The sequence below is a fragment of the Numida meleagris genome, chromosome 9 (genome assembly GCF_002078875.1).
Source record: "Numida meleagris isolate 19003 breed g44 Domestic line chromosome 9, NumMel1.0, whole genome shotgun sequence".
Lineage (NCBI taxonomy): Eukaryota > Metazoa > Chordata > Aves > Galliformes > Numididae > Numida > Numida meleagris.
The window spans coordinates 16,944,085-16,967,033 of NC_034417.1; the positions used below are offsets into that span (position 1 = coordinate 16,944,085).

The 22,949-nt window shown below is 40.9% G+C and overlaps 1 protein-coding gene across 7 annotated transcripts in view; it reads right to left on the bottom strand.

Annotated features, from left to right (window-relative positions):
• ADAMTS17 (ADAM metallopeptidase with thrombospondin type 1 motif 17) overlaps window positions 1-22,949 on the bottom strand; it is a 178,505-nt gene that overhangs the window by 141,598 nt on the left and 13,958 nt on the right. For 5 of the 7 annotated variants that reach the window (XM_021406968.1, XM_021406969.1, XM_021406967.1 and 2 more), the window contains 2 exons: window positions 17,262-17,427; window positions 3,373-3,545 (listed from right to left, as the gene is read on the bottom strand). In XM_021406968.1, coding sequence (XP_021262643.1) covers window positions 3,373-3,545; window positions 17,262-17,397 — 309 coding nt within the window. In that variant the 5' untranslated portion in view covers window positions 17,398-17,427. Of the gene's footprint in view, window positions 1-3,372; window positions 3,546-8,685; window positions 8,748-9,816; window positions 9,951-17,261; window positions 17,428-22,949 lie in introns of those variants that run through there. The other 2 variants (XM_021406971.1, XM_021406972.1) reach the window with 2 other exon arrangements.

Genomic DNA, 22,949 nt, shown 5'->3' on the forward strand with positions numbered 1-22,949 from the left:
CAGCATTCTGTGATTTTTTGTAATTTTCCCTCTCAGAAATTCTTGTAACATAAATAGATATTAAATACTTGAAGGCAGATCACTTTGCTTAAAATGTCTATAAATATAAAATGCATTAATAAGACCGCTTAATGCTTGTTTTGTGGTTTGACAGTAAATGTAATGGCTTATGGAGAGGAGTTAATATACCCCTGACCAGTAATGTTCTATTTGCTTAAATGCAAGCCTTCAAGCCAAAATTAACATTCTGGTTTCTTTTAGAGGCAGCCCGCCATCCTGCAGTGTAGCTGAATAAGCATTGCCTAATATCATGGGGCAAATCCTGTCCCCCAGCTAAAGTATCACAGAAGGCTGACAGAAATCGTACGGAGGCAGGCAGCAAGCAGAGGTCCCCAGCAGCAAGGAGGCCTCTGCTGCATGGTGACATAAAGCACAACTGATACTGTATCAAAGAAAGGTGGCAAGGAGATGTTCCCAAGGAATCACAGCTGTCCCCTTCCTTGCACCACAGTTCTACAAACAAGGAACTAACACACAAATATTTGCCATGTCTAGTTCAAGCACCACCAAAAGAGTGTGGTGCAAAGGAGAGATCAGCTAAGGCTTACCTAAACTGCATTTCTCTTCCTCAAATCTGTTTTCTAAATTATTCTTCAGCCTCTTTTGATAGCGTGAAGATCTGCTTTCATTACGGTAAACGGAATGCTAAAATTCCCTTTGATTTCCTTGAATTTTACCTTGTTTTACAGCATCATAAAAAAAGATTTATGCAATGACGTGATGTATGCATTTGCCAATTATTATTCTTCAGTATCTTCTGAGCTTGCTGTCCTCTCTCAACCACTTTCCTCAGGAAGGAAGAGCCCTGAAAGGCACTGTGCTTCTACAAGTGCGGGAAAGCAGGCAGGCAGACAGAGGTGAAGGACTCTGTGGGGGCTTCTTTGAAGGCTGAAAAGCTGAAACAAATTCAAATCCTACCAGATATCAGAAAAACCACATGAGTGAGCCCTCAGGAGCAATGACTTAACAGTGGGAAGCATTTCAGCTGGATTTTGCACCTTAGGAGATATCAAATACATGTATCCCCGGCCAAGACTCCTCATCCATGCGCTCTCTCTAGTGTCTAGTAAAGGGCTGAGCTCACACTGAAGCATCAGAACCTAGCTCCTAAGTCGAGCAGCCAAATCCATTAGAAAATAAGCTTCAGCATTTGTTTAGAAAACAGGCTTAGAGGTTCCAACCCATCAGCACATTGTCACATGCAAACTAGCAAGAGCAAGCTGATGTTGGCAAAATGTACTACAGGACTTCTCAGCCTGGACAGACAACAGTACTCACGGCCAAATCTTTCAGTGTACTCAAATGTAATGATTTTTAGAGGCAGACAAAGATACCCAAAGATAGAGATACATTAACACTTACACTGAAAGAATGGCTCTTTTGCAACTAGGACCATCAAGACATGATTAGACTTAAGATTTAACAGCCCTCACAGCATAATGGTCTGAGTCCCAGCAGAACTGGCAGGCACAATGGCAGTGGTTTATTAACACAATGACAAAATATTGCAGAGCCAATTTTAGGAGAACCTCTGGGTTCCCAGTGCAAACAAAATGTACCCATCACCCCTCAGGAGGTCCCAACACCTGACACTTGGAAGAAACTTAGACCTGACACACACATTACATCCAAATGCGCATTAGGTTCAATTAAAAAGTGACTTAAGAAGCTGATTTGTTCAGAGCTGAACTGTCCCGAAAAACTGAAAAGCTAGTATGTGAATTTGAGGGTTGGGGAGACCACGACTTTGAGAAGAATAAGGCTCTTGTGCCCCTAGCAAATACATCCTTAAACACAGGAAAGCCAGTAGAGCCTGAAAGCACGGTCACAAGAATGGATCTGCTGAAAAAAGATATTTCCTACAAACCAATCCAAATAAATGGAGGAACACAGTGATGCCCTATTAAGCGACTACTGTCACAGCATGCAATCTGGCAAAATAAAAGGTAGAGGAAGGGACAGAGAGAAGCAGTTCGTTAAAGGAAAAGACTAGTTAAAATACTTGCTTAATCAGCAAAGTATTTCACTACAGGAGGGCTCCCTCACACCAGTGCTTGGTGAAGGAATACAAGACCTCTTAAAAAGCCCTGCTGTCCCATGGCTGGGCTGGGCACCGAACATCTGTCATTCATCTCTTCACATGGAAGTGTGATCAGTCAATTACTGTTAAGAGCTGTTATTTTTTTTCCCAAGCCAATTTGCTGCTCACGAACAACAAAAGAGCTGTAGTCAGGAGAATGAACTGTTCCTGGATTTTACAATAGCATGGGCACAGGCATACAAGCTTCCTTCAAGATTTCCTTGAGCAAGTGCCTCTGGTAGGACCCCTGCTGTCTCTAAGCAAAGTTTTCAGCATCCACATCCAATTTAGCCATTATCTTTTTATTACCATTGCCAACAAGTGAGTGAGCAAGCATCCACTGTGAGAGATTGTGCTTCCTTATCAGCTGAGGGTGAATACTACTAGGACAGTAGTATTCACCCTCAGCTGATAGTAGACAGACTAGACAGTACTAGGACCCTCACGAATTAACACCCACACTTCATACGAGCTCAAAACTTTGAAAGGATCTCACCACTCCTGGCACATTCCCTGCAGAATTTCTAGAATTAGTCTAAGGCCTAATTTCGTTGAGTATTCAGAGGCACAAGCAGCAACACAATGTCTCAGTAGTCTAGGGTAAAGAGAATGGCATCAGCTGAAATTCCTATCAGCTGTTAGGTTAGTATTGAGGTTGACATGTCTTCTACAGCAAGGGAGGCAGCCATTTTCATTGTGTAAAAATCAGAGCTAGATCCTGTTTCTAACAGACTTCAAGTCAAGCTAGTTTGTCTGCTGTAAATCAGCACAAATCTCTTGTCTTCAATAACAGTTTGACTGCCTCCTACGACAAATACACACTGGGAATATCATCTTCATTATTATTATTTTCTAAAGAAGAACAACACAAGAAACATATCAGATGCAACCATTTACCCATTCTGGGAACTTCTCTTCCTCCAGGTTAACTACCGGAGTACAAAAATATGGCAGAAAATACCACTCATGAACAATTATGGAATACTTCCCAAATGAAAAATTGCAAGGTCAGTTTCAAAGTAGTTTTCACACTGTAATGTCATTACACAAATACAGGGAATCACACAGATGATGGAAAAGCAGTACGTAACATGAGAAAAATAAAATCCTTCCCCATACCTCAAAGTCAAAACAGTCACCCGGTACAGTTGCCAAGGAAGCCAGCTTTAACCTACTCTAGATAAATATCTGTTTACTCCTGCTTCTTTTTTGACACTGAAGTGCATACTCACCATATTCATAACCGTGAGGATGAATCTTTGGGCAGCCTCTGCGCCATGGTATTGCACCATATCAGCATCTGCCACCACCAAAGTTTCTACTGTGTACTCATTGGTAAGTCGAATGGCGTTTCTCCTCTCTCTCCAGTCGCTGGTTGATTTCATCTTCTTTTGCCTCTTCTTTTCTAAAAGAAAAAAATATTTATTAGGGAATCCTATAGCTTGCAAGCCACATTAAAAAACTTAATTTCTTTTCAGAAAGCATGCTTAAGTAAATTCAGATTTCAATGACGTTTAATTAAAAAGATACGTGCAAATTAAAATAAGCAACTTACACTTCCCATTGCAGGTACACCTATTTTTTTTGTGTGTAGATTTACGTGAAATCACTAGATTTCATGAAAATATGAAAGAGGATGGGAAAAGAGAAGAAATTCAAAACAGAAAAGGATTGGCTGTAATTCAAACCAAGAACTCACACACTTGCAAAAATTTCAAAGACTGGAAGTCCTGCTTATGAAAGAAGTAACGTTCCACAACAATGTAATTCCACTGCAAGCTCTAAGTAAGGAAAAGTCTGCTGAAGAAAACTTCAGGATAGGAGAGAGCGTTGTGGGATGCAACACGCTGCAGAGCTTGCAGGCTGCTCTTAGCCAAGGAAGTTGTAAAATATTCCTGGAGTCAGTATTTCAATCAGCTTCATTTTAAACTTGCTACCAGCATTACCATAGCAATTTAACAGAACACAGAGCATGACAGAGTTTTAATCACTTGATTTTTTTTTAATTAAGTCAGATTGTTTTGGAACATGTGTTATTGGCCAACTGCAGAAGTCTCTGGATAAAGCCCAGAAGTGCAGAAGGTCAGGCTAGATAAGACCTTTTCAAGCTTTCTTTGCTCATTTATTGCTATTGGCATGAGCACCAGCACCAGCAGCTGCAGTCACCGGCCACCTACGTGCAGAGAGCTCACGTACCTCTTTATTGTGGTACGTGTACCAAAAGCAGGGAACCCCTAGACTAGCTGATCCTTACTGGTCTTAAGTTAGAAGAACCTGCAAGTATGACCCACCCTAAGGACTGCAAAATAAAGCACTAGTCGTCTACTGCTAACTGATGTGCTTTAATTTTTATGTTAAGTTAAACTTCCCCTCCACCAAAATGAGAGATTAATACATTAGTATTAATGTCCTTTTTTTAAACTGAAAGGTGAAATGTGTTTCACAACTCTAAGGCAGATGTGGAAAGCAGCTGAGACATGAACAAAGGAGAAATCAAGTTCAGATCTAAAATTAAATCTACTCCATTTCAGTCACAAGAAATGTATTCGTGTTTTCAATTGTAAAATGAAAGAAAAGCAAATGAAGTCATTAAAACAAATGCATATTGCAGAAAAATACAAACTGCCCAGACTCACAGAAATTATATCTGCTTACTGCTCAGCCTGCAATGTACTATGGATAAGACGTTGACACTGGCGTTAGTGCCAATTTCTTCCAGTGAAGAAGGGAGCAGAACACATAAAAGGTCCTGACACACCATAAAGGTAACAGCCAACGCAAAAGTGACCCAGGATAGAGCATTCTGGGTGATCAGACAGATACCTCATCTCATTACACATGCTGCTTGTTTCCCAAAGCAGTTAGTACCTTTTCAGTTTTCTGTAGACGTATTTTGAGACCTTCTCTTAGTAAGCAGCATTCTATAAGGGACAATGATCAATGCTCAGTGATCCTGTTTTCCCACAGCCTATTCACCAGCTCCCTTACATAATTCTGCTTGAACTTCCCAACCTGGAAAACGCTGTAGCATCGAGATCCACGGTTTCCCAGACTTCCTTGTATTCAACATGATCAACTCTACCAGTTGTAGGTGCCCCAAAGCCCAGATGAAAAGGACTGTGTCTTCTTTTTATCCTATTTTCTGTCTTGTCAATGCAACTATTCCATCCCTGCTCTCAGTTGTCTAGCAGTCATTCCAGCATTGCTCTGTATGTGCTTTTGTGCCCAAGGCATCAGCTGTCAACACTTGGTATATATTTTAAACTCAGACAACAACTATGAAATTTGATTTCAATCTTTTGAAAAAGGGTTTGGAAATATTCCCCCTGGGTCAGACAAGACAGGCAGGAGCCTCTCGACAAGAAGAAAAAAAAAAGTCCTGGGGTGCTCATAAATAATGGGAGCTAGAATCAAAGATTAAGATTATCAAGTTTCAAGGCTTCTTTTCTCAAGGACTGCAGACAAAGCTGCCTCAGAACAGGGAATCTGTATATTTCTAAGCGCTCAAGAAAGGCAAAAAAAATAAAATGTAGGAACTACACTAGAAAAAAAGAAAAGGTGAGCACACCTTTGATTTGCCAGATATGAAACAGAGGTGACTTCACCTAACTCCTGTGAAATAGCCCCCACGCTTGTTTTTTTTTTTCTTTTAGTCATGGACCTGGCCTTGAATATGCTATGAAAAATGCTTTAATTGAAGAAAACAAGTTTAGAGCCTTCACGGTTTCCACTTCAAAAACTTATCTTTGAAAAGAAAAGAAGCTACTTTGTCAGTAAGGAAGCCACCATGGTAGATGGCAACTTACGTTCTGCAGAGAGGAGGTCATGCCGCGGTCATTTGCCATGCAATTGCCTGGTGTGGACCCACCTCCAGAGATAGATGAGGGAACTGGCAAGGCTTTGCACATTCTGCTCAGCTCCTCTTTGGAGAGAGCAGCTGTACAAAACTCCAAAAAGTGTGATTTCTGTAGAGCACCAGCAAAGGGACCTCTGGCAAATTGCTGGGGAGTCTCAGCTCACACAAATCCTCTGGACTCCATCCCTTCATGAATTTTACCTAAAATTGTGGATTGGCTGCTTTCCACTGGGTGGCAGGGATTAAAATTTGTGTGTGGAAAACTACCACCCCACAGGCTCAGGTAGAAACACAGCCAAAGTGACCTAACTTCGAGAATCTGGACTCCTACCCTCATTCCCTCCGTAACAGTCTCCAACTGCAAGCTCACTGAGAACTTAAACAGGCAGTGTGCAATGGACTCAAAGGAGCCTACCAAGAGCTCAGGTAGTCATTAGTAAGACATTACTTAAGAGGTATGGCAAATCAACGCAAACTATTCAAATGCAAGCCCCCTCTTTTTGTTTTCTTTTTTCAAGTTTGCAAATTCTCTGTAAGGTGACTTCTCTTAGTCTTGTCCTTTCTGCATTCACAGAAAGCTACTTTCTGAGCGGTCTCTGTTTGCATCTTCCTGCCTCCCACACATGCAAACAATTTTCCAGCATAATCAAGAACATGGAGAAAACACAAAACTACTAATTTCATGGATGAACAATCACAAACAGAACAAAAAGAGATAAACACATTCTGTATCAGAGATATTTGAAGAGAAGCAGAAGATCGGAAACAGTAAAAAACCTCATTAAACACATCTGCAACTCATACCTGGGGTGAGTCAGCTGTAGGGAAGCATCAAAAATAAAATGAAAACCTCTAGAGCCTCACTTCAGAAACAAATCAGCACAGAGAGAAGTCTCACTCCTGCCCTTTGTGATTTATGGACTACAGGCAGAGAAACCCTCCACGAGTATACGAAATCCCAAACTAAAATAAACATCAGCCATTAAAACAAGGATTAAATGCTTGGTGGATATTTTATTTGAACAAACTGATGTTACAAATCTTGTGGTGCAGATGTTAAGTGTTATTGTGAAGGCATGAGAGGCCATAAAACATGGGCAGCAGGCTGTCAGGGGAGTTTACATTGTGGGGAGCATACATAACCAAACTGTGCACTATTTTAGGAGTCAGGTGTTCCCTGCTTAAGAGCTCAGACAAATTCATGTGAAATGACAGCTGAAACAGCCAATTTTCAGCACAGCACATATATATGCTGTGCATGATTAGGCCCAAGCAACATTCTTTTTGCCTGTCTTTGACAGTGCATTACATAGACTATCTGGCCAAAAGTGCCACAAAATTCAGGACTGTTAGCTGATGGGAGAAGTACACCAACGGATCCTCAGCATAAACTGTATGCAACACTGGACAAGCTCACTAGCTGGCTTTTCCTCACCTCTCCACGACTAGTCACCTGCAGAGCAACATGATCACAACACCTTCAGCAGCCCAGCAGTCTTTGAAATATTCCGCAGCACAGCAAAAAAATAAACGTGTATATATAGCCCCTATTCTCATGAGAAGCACAACAGAGCTACTTTGATGCCTCAATAGAAAGCTTCTTACGTTCAAGTACTTTTTATGGCAACCCAACAGATGTACAATTCCTAAGCAACCACCCCAAATGACCTTTTCCTATTACACACCGAAAGCCCCGTCTGGATTCTGGCACGTCCCTGCTGTAACTGCAGAGTCCCTTCCTGCTCCTCCTACCACCCTTCCAACAGCATTTCCCAGGCTCATCTGAAAAACAATCTTCACTCCTAGCCCTTCATTTGATTTTCTCCCTCATATTCCTCTCCATAATTTTAACTACCTTGCTATAGCTTCTGGATGCAGTTCAACAAATATCACAAGTAAGCAAAATTTCAGAGTCCTCCCAGAAGTCATCTATTCTGTGTTTAAAAGAAAAAGATCAGCATACTGTACTTGTATGTTTCGGACATTGCTATTAAATCCAGACACTGCACTAATTTAAAATATATTTTCAGAAATAACAATGACTTGATTTCATTTAAAATCAAAAAGGTAAGGCGTAAGATGGAAATCAAGAAGGAAGTGAGACAGGAAGTGGAGATTATCAGTGGCATTTACATCCCAGCCAAGAGTAAAAGCAAAATCTAAAGAGAATACAAGCAGGTTTCCTTCTTAGTTTGAAAGAAGATATAGTGTGGGGTGTTGAAAGATGTTTATTATTTAGAGATTATACCAAGAGAAGTGTGCTAAAATTAAAATCAAACTATTCCTCGTGTTTGGATCTGTCAGCCATGCTACACCCGAATGCTTTATTGAACAGCTTCTTCAAAAGACTGATAGCACAGCACCACCCCAATGGATGCCCAAAAGCTGTACAACTCAGTACCCTGATTTATCCAGCCTAGGGATCAAGCTGTTTATGGTTAGAAGCAAGACCATGTGAAAAGGATCAGAGTTCTGAGCCTTCCAGCATAGCAAAACCTTTGCTGAAAGGTCAGCCCAGTCGAGGGTTACATGCTAGCACAACCTGAGCCAAAGGAGCAACCATGATCTTGGGACAGCTCAGACCTGTGACATCACCGTGGAGGTCAATTCAAAACTCATGGACACCACCAGAAACACCCCTCCACTGGCTCCTGTGGACATTATATCCAAAGCTCTGTGCAGTGGTTACCTTGCAGCTGCAGTTTTCATCCATACAACAACAGAGAGGGTTCTTTTCAAAACACTGATCTCCTGAAGAAAAAAAAAAAAAAAAAAAAAGAAACCACACTTCAGCTGCAAGGGCCTTGCTTGACACAGTTGTTTTCTTGACACCTTTCTTGTGGCATTCACTTCTCAGTGGACACCAACAAGAACTGAAGAAGGGACCTAAGAACAGACACTAGTGAAGTTGCAGCCACAGCCAGAACACCCTAATCTACTTCCAGCCACAAGAACATGTAGCCTCCTTCACCAGTGCCAGGTTACAGCAAAACATTGTCCCTCTGAACTGGATTTGTATGTATCCTCTAAAAACTTGGGATTTCAAGGTTACAACAGCTCGTTGGTGTCAGCAGGATAGCTGAAGTTCAAGAAACAAAAATGGTTGCTCATTCAAATCACAGCTAACTACAGACTGAGAGCTGTCCTCTTTATTTTTAAGGCCCAGTGCCACAAAATAGTTACACACTCCCAATTTCTTCCTGAATAGAATAGTAGACAAAAGCGTGCATCAACAAGTAGAAAATAAAAAAATCACTGCATAGTAAATGGATCACTTGCTCTGTAATCCACCTCCCAAAAACATTATTTTTCTTTACATGAGCACTGCCATAGCAAATCACAAATTCATGACTATTTGTCTGGCACATCAGCAAACAAGAACTTGAGACAGAAGTCATGAACTCTGTGTTCCATCCCAAAACACCAGGGAGATTTTATTACAAGGATTGTTATTGAAGCTAGCCTGTGGCTTAGGCAAATCAGTTAATACTTTATTCCTCTGCAAAACATACTCAGTCTTCAGTGATGAACATAACGCGTCAGGACTTAGTCTTTCATGAAAGGTCAGTATAGTACAGGATAGGCACTATGACCTCTACCAGCACACAGGATCACTTTGTCAGCAGGGCTTCAGAAAATGCCACCTCCTCAACTATGTACGTTCATCTCTTTTTAAAAGCACACCCTTCTTGTAGGCTTTTCACCCAACTAGAAGCAAGGACTTGCTCGCATAAGACAGAGAAAACAACCTAACATTACACAAAGCAGGCACATTGAGCATTGTTTAATGGTAAGACTATTAAAGTGGGAATGGAAATACCTGCTCTGTCAACTCCCTCTTAGCCTCTGTGGCTCGGTTCCTCCTCCTATATTTGATCTGCTCTGTTACTAGTTGTACTCTGAAGCAGAATTGATTTCCTTTGCTTGTGACAGACACAAAGGTCCCAACTTGCCTGGGGCCATGGGGGAAGATCCTGTAACACAAATATAATTAAGATCCAAATGACAAGGGGTGATATAAGTAAGAGTGAACTCAGAGTCCTCAGTTTTGATCACTTAAACTTAGCAGACCTGAAACCAATCAAAGCACGGTCTTAATCCCTTTCAGGCTTTAGAGACTACAAAACACTTGGCTGCAGTTACGCTGTGAAAAATGGCATCGCTGGCCTCCAGGTTTATTTTGTTTTAATGAGTCTTTAGCAAACGTGCTTGGTTTGCAAAGAATGTTTTCACAACTTTCAACCCTACCAATCCTGAAGTATGGCAGCTGAACCCCAACCACTTCAGCTGAGGGTGAAAGAGCCCAGAGGGACTTCACCAAACCAGGAGTTCCTCATTTACAGCCTGGCCCCGCTATTACACCTACAACTTGAGAGAAGTAGCACAGACCTCCTTGGAAACTGGACAATTTGTTTCTGGTAATGTGCAAAAGCCAGTAAAGAATGCAGTTTATCTCACATAAATGTGTTGGCTCTGCAGGTCAAACTGAAGTGAAAAACAGTGTAATAGTTATTTTTAATCCTTTATATATACACGTGTGTCAAACTACACAGGGAACAGATCACAGAAAGAAACTGCCAGTTCAAGGAGCAACTTGTCAGAGCCAAAGCCTCACAGTACCGCAGCCAGCTCAAACTTAGTAGATCTAATCTGTAAATAAAGAAGGTGTTTGAGAGTTAGAGGTTAGAGGTTGTAGCCCAAACAATCTTTAATTTTTACTGCTTTCAGTCTTGGATACTTATTTTGGGACATATATTAGCTGATGATTCAAAATTACAAACTACCTCTTTTTGTTTTCAGCTTAGCTTAGAACTTCTGAATGGAGGCAAAACCTTCCAAAAGGTGTTGCCATCTTGGCCACGCAAAAACGTAGGTGCCCAACACATAGCAGTTTTCACATGTAAGATCCCAAAAGATCTGCTGAAGGTCACAAGTCAAACCACATCAGGAAGTGGAGCCAGCAGAGTCCCGATTCCCAACTCTTGGCTCCAAGCCTGAACTATGATTTATGACAATATGGAAAAAAATGAAGACAGCTAAAAGGTAAGCAATGATCTTAGTCTGCCTGGAGCCACCTGACTGCCTTTCTAGCCAAAATGACCACTGGAATAGCCATAAACATCCTGAGAGAAGGATGGTGTACATCAGACACTCTAGCTCAATAGCATCTGCCAGTTTAAATATCATTAAGTTCCAGTGGAAACTAGCACTAATTTTTATCAGGAACCAAGTGAAGCAGCAGTACATTCTACTTCAGCAGCTGCTCTGGAAAAGGAAGAAATCCATAAACCACATGTATTTATACATCTTTTTTGCACCTTGACAGTAGAGGAAGAAGAACCTGGAGCCCCTCCTGCTCCATGTTATCCATGCTGCCCTTGTGCTGAGGGCTTCATCCAGAACAAATCAGCAATAAAACCTCGCTCGCCACACGTGATGGAAAAGGACGCTTCTGGACACCGCTCCAAAAGGCTGCTGCCTGTCAGCCATAAGGAAACAATCACACACTTGCTGGGAAAAAAACAGACTCCCTGTTTGGAAGACCAGGGACATGGAGAAACCAAAGGATTTATCCACACGAGACGTACACCATAGGTAACGTGCTGAAAGATCTAATTTCTGATAAAGGGAATACGTCAATACTTGCAAACACCTAATCACATTACATCTTCTGCATAGTCTATTGTTGAAATCCTTGCTTTAATTCTTCAACAGATGCTTCCTAATATGGACTAATACAGGTTGCATTACATCTCTCTATTTTTAGTGCACATGTTTTTTGGCCATAACAACCGCTGTTTCAGGCCAAGTCAAACCTGCAGAGAAAACACATCTAAAAGACAATGATTAAAGATGGGGAAACACAACATAGCAGCAACATGTGTTTAGGATTTATACCTGTTCTGGGAAACCATTCCCCATATTTGATACCTGCATACTAGCACTTAAATTATTACCAGCTTTGATCAATTGTTCAAACAGTTTGCAAAATAGCTAGACAGAGAAGCAATGCATTGTTATTTTCTGAATTAAAATGTTGATCTTCCTGTGTTTAGTTTCCTCTATTAACTTCTCTCTAGGCAGCACATTTGTATTAAACAAAAACTGGTTCATTCAAGATGACAAAAGGGGGTTTAAAGCAAGCTCGCATTTAAGAGTAATTTATGAGGTCTACACCATAAACATGAAATAACAACCAACCCTCCAAAGACAAGCTGCTCTCTCTCATACTCATGGGTTGTATTTTATATCAAATCCCTTCTATGTAAAGGGACTTTAATACATCACTGGAGACTTCTGGAAAAATTACAACAGAACTTACTTTTCCCAAAGAAACAAAATTTTACCAGCACAGTTAGAAGAGATTCCTAGGCTTTTGTATCACGGTTTGACTTCTTTAACAGAGATATTTTCCCTCAGTATAAAAAAAAACAACAGAAACAACAACTGTGAAGAAGAAAAAAATAATACAACTTTTACTTAGACTTTGAAGGCATAGGAAATATGTAAAGAAATATGACCAGATCAGATGAGGTTTCTAGGGAGGTTGTGGAGTCTCCCTCCTTGGAGATCTTCAAAGATTGCCTGCATGTGGTCCTGGGCAACCTGCTCCAGGTGGTCCTGCTTGAGCAGCAGGGTTGGATCAGATGGACCCAGAAGCCCCTGACAACCCAAGCCATTCTGCAGTTCTGAGATCTCAGCAAATGTTAAACTACTGTTATTCCATGTGTACTGTCACAAGAAAATAACTTTATTGCATATATTATATGATCAGAGAGATAGGGCAATGAAAAAACCCCACCTCAGGTATTTTCTACCACCACTCTAAGCTGTAGAGTGTTAATACAGGAGGTCATACAGTCCCCCACCAGTCCTTCCTGCTCTGCCCATTTCTTCCCAGTCAACAGCTTTTCCTATGGCATTAGGAAAAGGGGAAGGACAGAAACTGTTAAAAAACAAATTAGCCCTGCAGCTACTTCCTGGCCCTGGGAATAAGTTAAGCTTATGCACTGACATCCAGGCCAAGCTTGAGGACACTGCAAGAATAACATATAATGCATTCAAACAGAGACCTCTTTCTCTCTGTTTGGCTCACCTGTTGAGCAATTCTTATTTGTATGTATTAAAACCTATAGTCAAAACTCCCTGAGACTCCACTCCCTCTCCAGAAAAATCACGAGTACAAGACCTTTGACAAAAGAGCTGTCAAGCTCATTTTTAAAATCAGAACAGCATGCAATAACAGATTTGTACCTCAAATCCAGCCCAGATTCTTTGGTTATCATCTCTAAAAGTGTTTCACATCACTGGTGCAAAGCTATTTACCATGTTTCTAACGACGCCATGCTTCAGAGCTAATGAAACCCAACCTTCCCTTCTTTCCCCCTCACAGCACACGCACCTGGAAATCTTCTAATGGGCTTTCTGTTTGCCTCACAGGGGCTCATGTTCATGCCTGTACAGAAACATGCATTGCGACTTGAACTCTTCCTCCTGCTGTATGACAGGTGATAAAAAAGCTACAGATACACATATCATATGACTAACAATAGCACCTGGCCCATGATGACTGGATCCATCCTCTGCTGCTTGAGTACTTCAGAATTCAAACAAAGGAATTAAAATATCAGTCCTCAACCAGCAGACCTGGGATTTTTTAACCCATTAATAGCCACTTTCAGCTTCAGATCTCAAAGATCCAGTCATGCATGACCTTAAGTGCTTTCCCACTCCTGACAACAGAGAGCTTAATCCTCCTATACAGACTATTCCAGGAGAAATTTGGCTCCCACAGAATTCTCCCGCAGCTCTAAAGATTCCTAGTGCTGTAAGACATGTTATGCCACTTAAAGTTGTTGTTTCAGAGATTTTAACAATCATTTATCAAACCAGACTGCTAGCATTACCTAGCCCCAAGGGACTGTTTAGTTCAGCTTTCCTCTCCCATCACTTGGATCCATGAGGAAAATACCTCAAGAAGAATGCCTTGGAAAGCTGTGCTCTACACTCACTCATAGTGCTGACACATGGCACTTCCTGATTAAGCTCCTTTTGCTTTCCTAAACTACTTTTCTCCCCTCACACCTACAAGTTACTGTATCACCAGGCTTTTTGTTAATTTTTCTTTCCTCCCCCTCAATCCTTAAGTTTAGATATCACAAGACTACTTTTGCCAATAAATTTTGCTATTGAGCTCTGTTAGCTCTGTTTAAATTCTTACAACATGTTCAATATTCATATTAAAAAGGTGCGATACTTTTTATTTTGGTTGAATCCTAAACAACTCCACATCATGCTACGCACCGATGAATTACAAAATTTTAAGAAAAAAGCATCTTCAAAGGTGATTCTTATCTGCTCCAGAAATTCAAGGAAAATAGGTAAGGAATGGAAAGTGCTCAAGTGTGGCAGTTCTGTGGCTTTGAAAACACCTTTTTCCAGGAAAACTCTGGAAGCAAGCCCCAAGATCACCACTACCACACAATTTCATTCCAAATAGACCTTTTGTGTGTCAGAGAGGATTAACGTTTTTTAGTTTCTAAACTCTTGTGCACAAAAGTTAATCCAAACCAGACAGGAGTCAATTAGGTCGTTAATGTGCTAAGCCTATTAACAGCCATGACTTACATTTCTTTCCCGCAACAATGAGAAACATTCAAGAGTCTGCCTTTAAGTGGCAAAGCCCATGAGCAATTTCATTATTTTATGACACAGCTACTTGAAGCAGTGGCTGTTTGCATAAGCAAGCAGTACTCCCCACTGCGCTGCAGCTGAGTGCTTTGTTCCCCTTTTACCCTAACAATCCTGCAGTTAATGCAAAGAACCAGCACCCAAGGGATCCAAGTTCTGTTTGTAGCTCTTTTGCATACTCCTGCACAGTGCGGGGCTGATGCATGCATGTCTGTGTGTCTCCTCACCTAACGCCATCCTGGTCTCACAAGTCAGCAAAGCACATGCTGTCCCCAACTCCAGTCCAAGCTTAGTACTTCAGTTAGCATCAGATCGGAAAAAAATCCACTCCCAAAGCTAGATGCAAATACATTTTGCATCGGGCTATCAATTTCTCTCTGTCTCAGCCCAAGTGAACCTAGCCACTTTCCCCACATGAGCTGAGCAATAGTAGCAATTTGCACAGCCATGTGCATGTATGTGCATATCTGTTCTCAGTCCAGCACACTAAGAAATTCAACAACCTTGCTTGCAGTAGAAAGTTTGAGTTTTGAATTAGGAATCTAACAGACATGCAACTAATTTTGCTGACAGAGTTAAGTACAATACGATCACATCATATCAGACCAAGCATCTACCTGTCTAACACTGAAATTCCCCACACTCAAGACTTGCTTGTCAATCACCTATTTCAAGGAGAGAATTTCAGTTTTGCCATGGGCAGGCAAACCACACCTTTAGAGGGTCCAATGGCAAAAGGATGAGAGAGATTACTTGGACTGGTTGTGGTTCAATTCAGCTTTTAACTAATGATGGTCGTACTTTACAGTGTAAAAATGTTGTAATGCTTTTTCTACGAGCACAGTGTCACAGCACCTACAGCAGTCAACTAAGAAATCAAAGTGGCACCGAATTCTGATGTTTCCTCTAGAAAAAGATACGAGAACCATAACTCTAACACCAACTAAAAGTTAATACTAGATAATCAAAACGTTTTGATTTGGTCTGAACCCATGACAATGATGTACCTGCTGAACTACTATGAGCTCAGCTCCATTAAAGAGAAAATAAAGGTCCTGGCTACAGAATTTACCAATAAGGAATGCCAGCTAGAAGGAAATCTTATGAGTAAGCAAGCACCGGCCATTTCTTCTGGCATAAAGGTTGCATTAAATACAAAATGCAAACTTTCTTAAGCTCATGGTTGCCTATTCCACTCAGTTCCTTCAGACTTTTCTTTCTGCTACTCTTGCCAATGAAGAAACTTCTTGTGCCTCCTGCTACTGCCATTTCCGTGTATGTTTAACTACAGAGATTGTTCTTGACCAGTCTACTCTTTCCATACTTGCGGATCTTACACCTGTACAAATTTTACCTGCCATTTCTGCTTCCAACTGCATCCCTTTAATAACCCAGCAGAAGATAACATAGATACCTTAACATGCTGCCTTCATTTAGTACACAGTCCATCCAGCAGAAGACAGAAGCTGAAATACTGATGAGGTAATGGGCCAGAAGAGGAATAAAAGGAAAAGAATATAAATAATATAAAGAAACCTATAGAAAAAGACTGTAGAGTTCACTAAAAACACCCTCTGTATGCAACCCATCCAGACAGATTCCCAGAGAGGACACACACACAAAAAAATCATTTGCTCAAAAGCTCAATCAGTTTGTATTAGCCAACAATCAGAGTTTGGCTTTAAAAATAGCATAAGACAAGCTATGATCATTGGATATAGTCAGCCATTTTCCTTTGAAAAAAAATATGAAAAGGGTGTAAAACAACTGCATTTTCTCTGTTTTAGCTGCTAACCATGAAAACACCAACAAGATTTTTAGCACTTCACATGCACACACTAAGTGCCTTCTGTGGCCTTAACTGGAAGAAGGTGAAAGACAGGAAGAAAGTCAAAATAACCGTCAAGAGAAACAAAAATTAAGACGTCTGCTCAGTTGACAGTGCACCCTGATGTATTCTGTCATGGATGGTGTACTCTTCTAAACAGAAGTAGAAATGATGGCACATGAGAAGCTGAAAAGGAAAGTGTAAGAGGAACTGTTTGACTCTTCCCCTTCAGATATCTTTTTGTCCTGTTATTAAGTGGATTCCTGGATATAATCTTCACAAAAAATCCTTTTTATTAAATGATATGGAAGTACCTGAAATGAAATTCTTTTTCCATTCTGAAATGCAAGTATCATCATTCTGTCCACACCTACATCTCTGCACAGTGACACAACTCCAGTGAAAAGCTGAGATGATAAAGCACCTCTCACAACCAACTTCAGTTTCAAGTTTTAGGCCTTTGCTTAACACTGTCAATTCCTTCCTGAGCAACACCTACATCACACAGTTAAAGCAGAAGTTGTAGTTTACCTCCTCACCAATCGAAAGTTACAGCATATATCCTAACTGTATTTGTGATGTGGCTCCTTCTGATGGAAGTAGCAGATTCGTTAGTTCGTGCCATTTTTCACTACCTCCAGTGGCCAGAACACTTGAACTACAAAATAGAGACATATGTGGCAAAACAACAGTTACAACTATAACTGCATACTCATGGCTGTTCTCTTGAGCTACTTCAAGCTCACCTGCTACAACCTTGCAGTGCTCATCAGGAATGTGCGACTTCAAAGAATGGCTTGATTTTGTGGATCGTCTACGTCTGATGAAGTGTTCTTTCCCGCTAAATGAGGTCTCTGATGTATTCACTGGTTGTATTAACATGTGCTCTGATCCAATTTGAATATAGCCAACCTGTCCATAACAGAAGAAATGAAAAAAGGATATCAGACAGTTTGTTATCCTAACCATTTTTATCAACCCAGTCTTACCCCAGACCGTTTCCCTGCAACCGTTATTTACAACATGAGGAAAAGTGAGTGTGATCCTGTTCAATCTACATAATACACAATGAAGAACTTCATATGCTTTTCATATTTATCATTTAAGAATGTTCAGAAACATCATTATGCAAAGCACTACACATGTCCAAACAAACAAACAAAACACCAGAGAAAAGAGCTCTTGTCAACACCTGTCCTTCCACTTCTTTCTCTCCCTTCAACTAGAAGACTACTCTAGCTAGAAGCATAAAGATGTACATCTATGTTCAGTTCACATGAGAACAAATAAACCCTATTAACATAAATGCTTTCATAACCACCTTTCTAATTAACAGCCAAAATTACATTGTTTTCAAATGGCATTTATTACCTCAGCAGAGCAGAGAGATGAGACTGCCTGCAAACAGGACACTGGCTATGCGTGTCATTCTTGCAGAGCCACTCACATTTTTTTAGTGTGAGGACCAAATACCTTTTACTAATTGCAACAGAGACCACACAGAAAGTGGCTTATCGTACCTTCCCACTGATGATCTTTTCAACCATACCTGGAATAAGTAACACAAGGAAGGCAAAGTCCCTGACTAACAGTAGACTCCACAGGTCAGAGTGCTAAAACTCTGCTTTTCTTGCTCCAAGCCCATACCATACACCAGGACTGGCAAGCATACCTTAGGAAGGCAGTTTCTGCCCCAGGACAGCCCTCCTCTGCTTGAAACCAATAGTTTATAAAGCTTGTATGCCTTTCCCATTCCTTTTCTGGTGTAAAAGGAAAAGAGTGAAGGCAAAGAAATCACCTAGCAAAGCTTCCAGGTTTAATAATCAACACTGTTATAACACATTAGAGGAAGTGAATATGTACAATGAAGGTTTTTAAATTTGCTTTTCATTGTACTAATCCAATATTTATTTGTATAGCAACTGAAAGCCCTGAAACACAGCTCTTTGTAACGCAGTCCCTTGGAAGTAATCTCTAGGTCTGATCCAACTTTTCCTGCTAGTAACCGAAGGCATAATATGTCCTGTCAGGAGGCATCAGGTGTACCGAAGGCACAATCTGATAAGTGAAGGGACTTATAAAGGGGCCCTGTAGGTTACATGCTTACAACATCCATCCTCAACATTCAGAGAAAGGTTAGACTGCCCCATCATCTCATCACTGAGTTCCGTGCCAGCCAGGCAACGACCCAAATAAATGCTCTGCACATACATGCAACTAGTATATATTCAACAGCTGACTGTACTAATATGATTTATAATATACATTACATACATACTGTAAATTGTACATTTCCACACCTTCCTGCCAAATTCAGTCCTCACGTACACCCAGGAAATCCCTTTGGCCTAGTATTTCTAGCAAGAGGAATTTCTGCTAAGAGAAATGAGAGCTCTCATTTTCTGACAATACAAACTGAACAGCATTCGTGAGAAAGGAGGCTCTCTCAGAAAGGGTCACTACTTTTGAAAGAGCAGTTGAACAGTCAGCATTTCTATCTGCCACGGCTGCCAAGGGCATGCCTCTTCACCTAGATTCTAAGTTGGGTAATTCCATCCAAATTGTTTCAAAGACAGCAAAACGCCAATGTCTTATTCTTCCGGTCTCCTTTACAATGTTTTCCACTACTTCCTCTCCTTGTTGCAATCTTCCAGTTGGGAGGTAGCCCCAGCCCCCCCTTTCTAATATAGGTTTTAATTATTTAGAAGAAGGGTTGTAAATCTGGTGCCATGGTACTAAAAGCCACACCAGAGCTCCTGAAACACTGCCAACCATTTTTGTTGGTGCCAAAAATATGTAAGAAGAAGTCAGTTTCATCACCACCCGACATTATCCCAACTTTCTGGCATCAAGCGGGAAAATAATTTAAACCATTGGAAAAGACTTATGTTTCACATTTGCTTTGGGATTGTGAAACCTATGGAGGGAGAGACATGTGTCTTCACCCTGGAATAGGTTAAGAAGCAATCTCAAGTTCAATCAGACAAGCCAACTAGAGTTTCAGGCAGGAAAGATTTGCAGGATAGAGCCTGTAAAGTGTTCCTAGGGAGTTAGTTTTCCCTCAACTTGCCAGTTGCATTCTGAAATGTCTTCAAACCTGTTGGCCCAGGCTTGAATCCTCTGGTCATTATTTTGCTTTTTCCATAAGAAATCCATTCCTCTTGTTGTCTCTCTTAAATCTTCCAACTACCATGTACTATGCAGTGCTAATCACAGCATGAGATATCAGACATCAGCACTGGACAAATACTAGTTCTTCCTCTCTAGGTGATATTCATGGACTACAAGAAGCTAGATTTTGAAGATAAGGAAGTAAAATGTCACTGTCAGAGCTATTTTCCTTTGTCTCTGGAAATCATTCTAATTAAATAAAACGCTTTGGATCTGTTAAGCAACATTCACCTGGGAAGATGCATATCAAAAGCTGCAAATTCCCTCTTACCATTCTCTCATGCCAAAAGCCCATATGAACAGGACCAGCCGCTGTGCCAGACACTCATATTGCTCAGTGCACCAGCAAACAAGCAGCTGTTGCCCAGCCTGGCCATCCCCAAAGCACCCATTATACAGGAGTCATCAGGAGCACAAAAATTCAGAGGAGCTTAGAAGATCACTGTTGTTTACATTAGTAATCTAACTTGGATTTCACAGTTACCATGACAAGACCATATAGCTGACACTCATTCAGCTTAGCTAACAGGAAAGGATGAAATAATTTCAACCTCAAAAAGGTAGGCAAAATGGCAAGCCAAATAAAATAAGACACAGTGCCCACTACAGCCCTACTGAACAGTGTTTAACAGAGGCTACATCTTCCATACTATCCTTAATTTAAAAATCACCTCAATATTGCTCACTATCATTGGAGAACTCCATTCTCCAAACCACTCAAATATTCTTACAAACAATTCCTACCTTCTCACACTAGAGTTTTGTATACACATTGGCCACTCGATCAAGAATCTCTAATCTACTCCCATGTCACTCCTAGTTCAGCTGTCTTCTACACATTACCATGCTGGCAAGCGGACTTGCCACAAGCTGAATGACAGGAAGGTCCTCATACCACATCACTGAAACTAGAACAGTATCAAAGGGTCTGCATTTTTAATCACATTGTCCTGCTTCAGTATTCTGCTTCTGCCTCCTGGTAGTTCTGGTGGAGCTGCAATAGCTTGAGGGCTAGCTCAGGACAGGAATCCAAAGTCCCCAGTGTTCCCTCGTGCGTGGCTCTGGACCTTCCCACGCACTAATAGGCTCCAGCAGTTACACTGTTTTTCCAGCCATTTTTATTTTCACAACATCTTTGAACAAGATCTATGAAATGTCAAATCTTTAACAGATTTTTCTCCTAAGCATTCATTAGTTACAAACATATGAACATGCACAAAAGAATAGTTTTAATTATCTGACAAATTGCATCCCGTTCTCAATGTCTCAACTGTTACACTGCAAATCTTCATTTAACCATTTCCTCAAAGTTAACAGGAAGTTAATATCTAAAACGAAGAATAAAAACCAACACAAATCAGATTTAATAACTTCACGTGACTTTTAGACCTGTCCTTATCAGTTGCATCTCAGCTTAAAGTCATCTATTATTTACAAGTGCAATTCAAACAAATTTAAAATGAGATCATTTGCTCCAGGGTCATTTCAGGTTTACACTTAGTTATGAGAGCAGGCCATACCCAAGAATAGCTGACTGCACCTCCATCTCAACCTGTCCCTGCTCTGCACAAGCAAGGAAATTCTCTTTTTTCTCCGTGGAAGGAGAAAGAAAATCCCAGCACAAAGAAACCCAGCAGAGCAATTTTAAGAGGTTTAAGTTTTCAGCTTATGGACCAGATATGGATGAATGCCAAACAGCTCCTCTCCTAGACAAGGGAATTCAGCAGAGCTGAAGGTTTCCTGAGGGGAAATCATATCATCTTATAATTCTAGCATGCCTGCACTGCCCTGTTTTCCATAACAGCAGAGGCTCTTGCAGTCACCTGAAGGGCAGCTCTGCCCTGGTTGCATACACAAAGCATTTGCTACCACTGGAAAGGGACTGAGCTCACCAAGCCCCAGACATCTGCTCTAAACCAGGCATCACCTCCCTCTGCAGTAAGTGAAAAAAGGCAAACACCTTGAAGGGGGAAATTCACTGATCAAAGGTATGTAAGAAACAGGACAAATCATCAAGGAAGCACTCTTAGCAAGCGTCTATCCTTCTCACATTCTGTCCCCTCTATAACCAGACAGGCTTACAAGTTACAGGCTGTGGCCTCTTATGCACCCTTCCCTGTCTTTGTTACGAGGTTCTTATCATTTCATTAGGAGTCCTTCAAGTAATTGCTGATTTCCTGGAGCCTGCAGTCCAACCTCCTCAGTTCTCTTTGCCCTGACTGGTCTCCCATGCTGGATCCCAAACCGTGCTTTGGCATCCAGTTCCAGCACAGGCACTTAAATCCACCTAGAAGTCACTGGAAGTTCAGAGACTTAGAAAAAGCTGTGCATCCAAATAGGGTTTGACCCTGGTCCCAGTCATACCTTGCAAACAGCAACATGAACAATAGAGGGGCACAAATTTCCAGGTACTACAGCTAACTGGTAAATATATTTCTTATATCTAACCTTGCTTACTAGCCAAATGGATAATCACAAAATAAGCACGTAAATATACATGCAGCTTGGAACAAAATAAGCTCTTTTCTACAGTGTTGATCATATGAGACAGTGCTGCAAAATGTTTGATGTTTCCTGACTTTCAGCATGTATTTCTTAAGATGTAGCTTCAATTACTGTGTTGCATCCTATAGGATGAGAATGAGAACATTACTGAGCCATACACGAATCCTGGTAACACACATCATCTGCTTCCACTGATTCGTTTTGCACAAAAGAATGTCACTGAGTTCAAAGGAGACAAACTGAGGTATGAAAAAGTGAGATGAATGAGCCTGAACAGGAGGGAGTAACAACCTCAACTCAGAAGAACAATTCGCCTTAACTGGGTGGCCTCAGAGTACTCTTGAACCCAGAACAGAGATTTTACATTTCAAAATAGCAGTTATTTACAGATAAATTTCTTCCTCTAGATGCACCCTAATGATTTTCTGCTTTCAGAGGAGGTTCCTTAACAGAAAAGAGACTTGAATTTCATCTCTACATCGAAACCTAGCACTCATTTTGACCTGCACCCACTACCTGCTGAAAACAGCAACTTTTTCAAGAATTTAGGTGCAAAAAATGAAAAGAGTCCATACCATTTTTATGTGTTGACACTGCAGTCCAACAGACTGCATATCAAACACAGTCTTTAGGAATCTCACATTCTGGGTACAGCTTGAAGCAACAATCCGTAGTGTGCAAGTGGGGAAGAAGTCTCACACAGGCTACAGGACTCTGCCTCTTTCCCTTATCTTGGACAAGACAAGCCATGCTCAGAC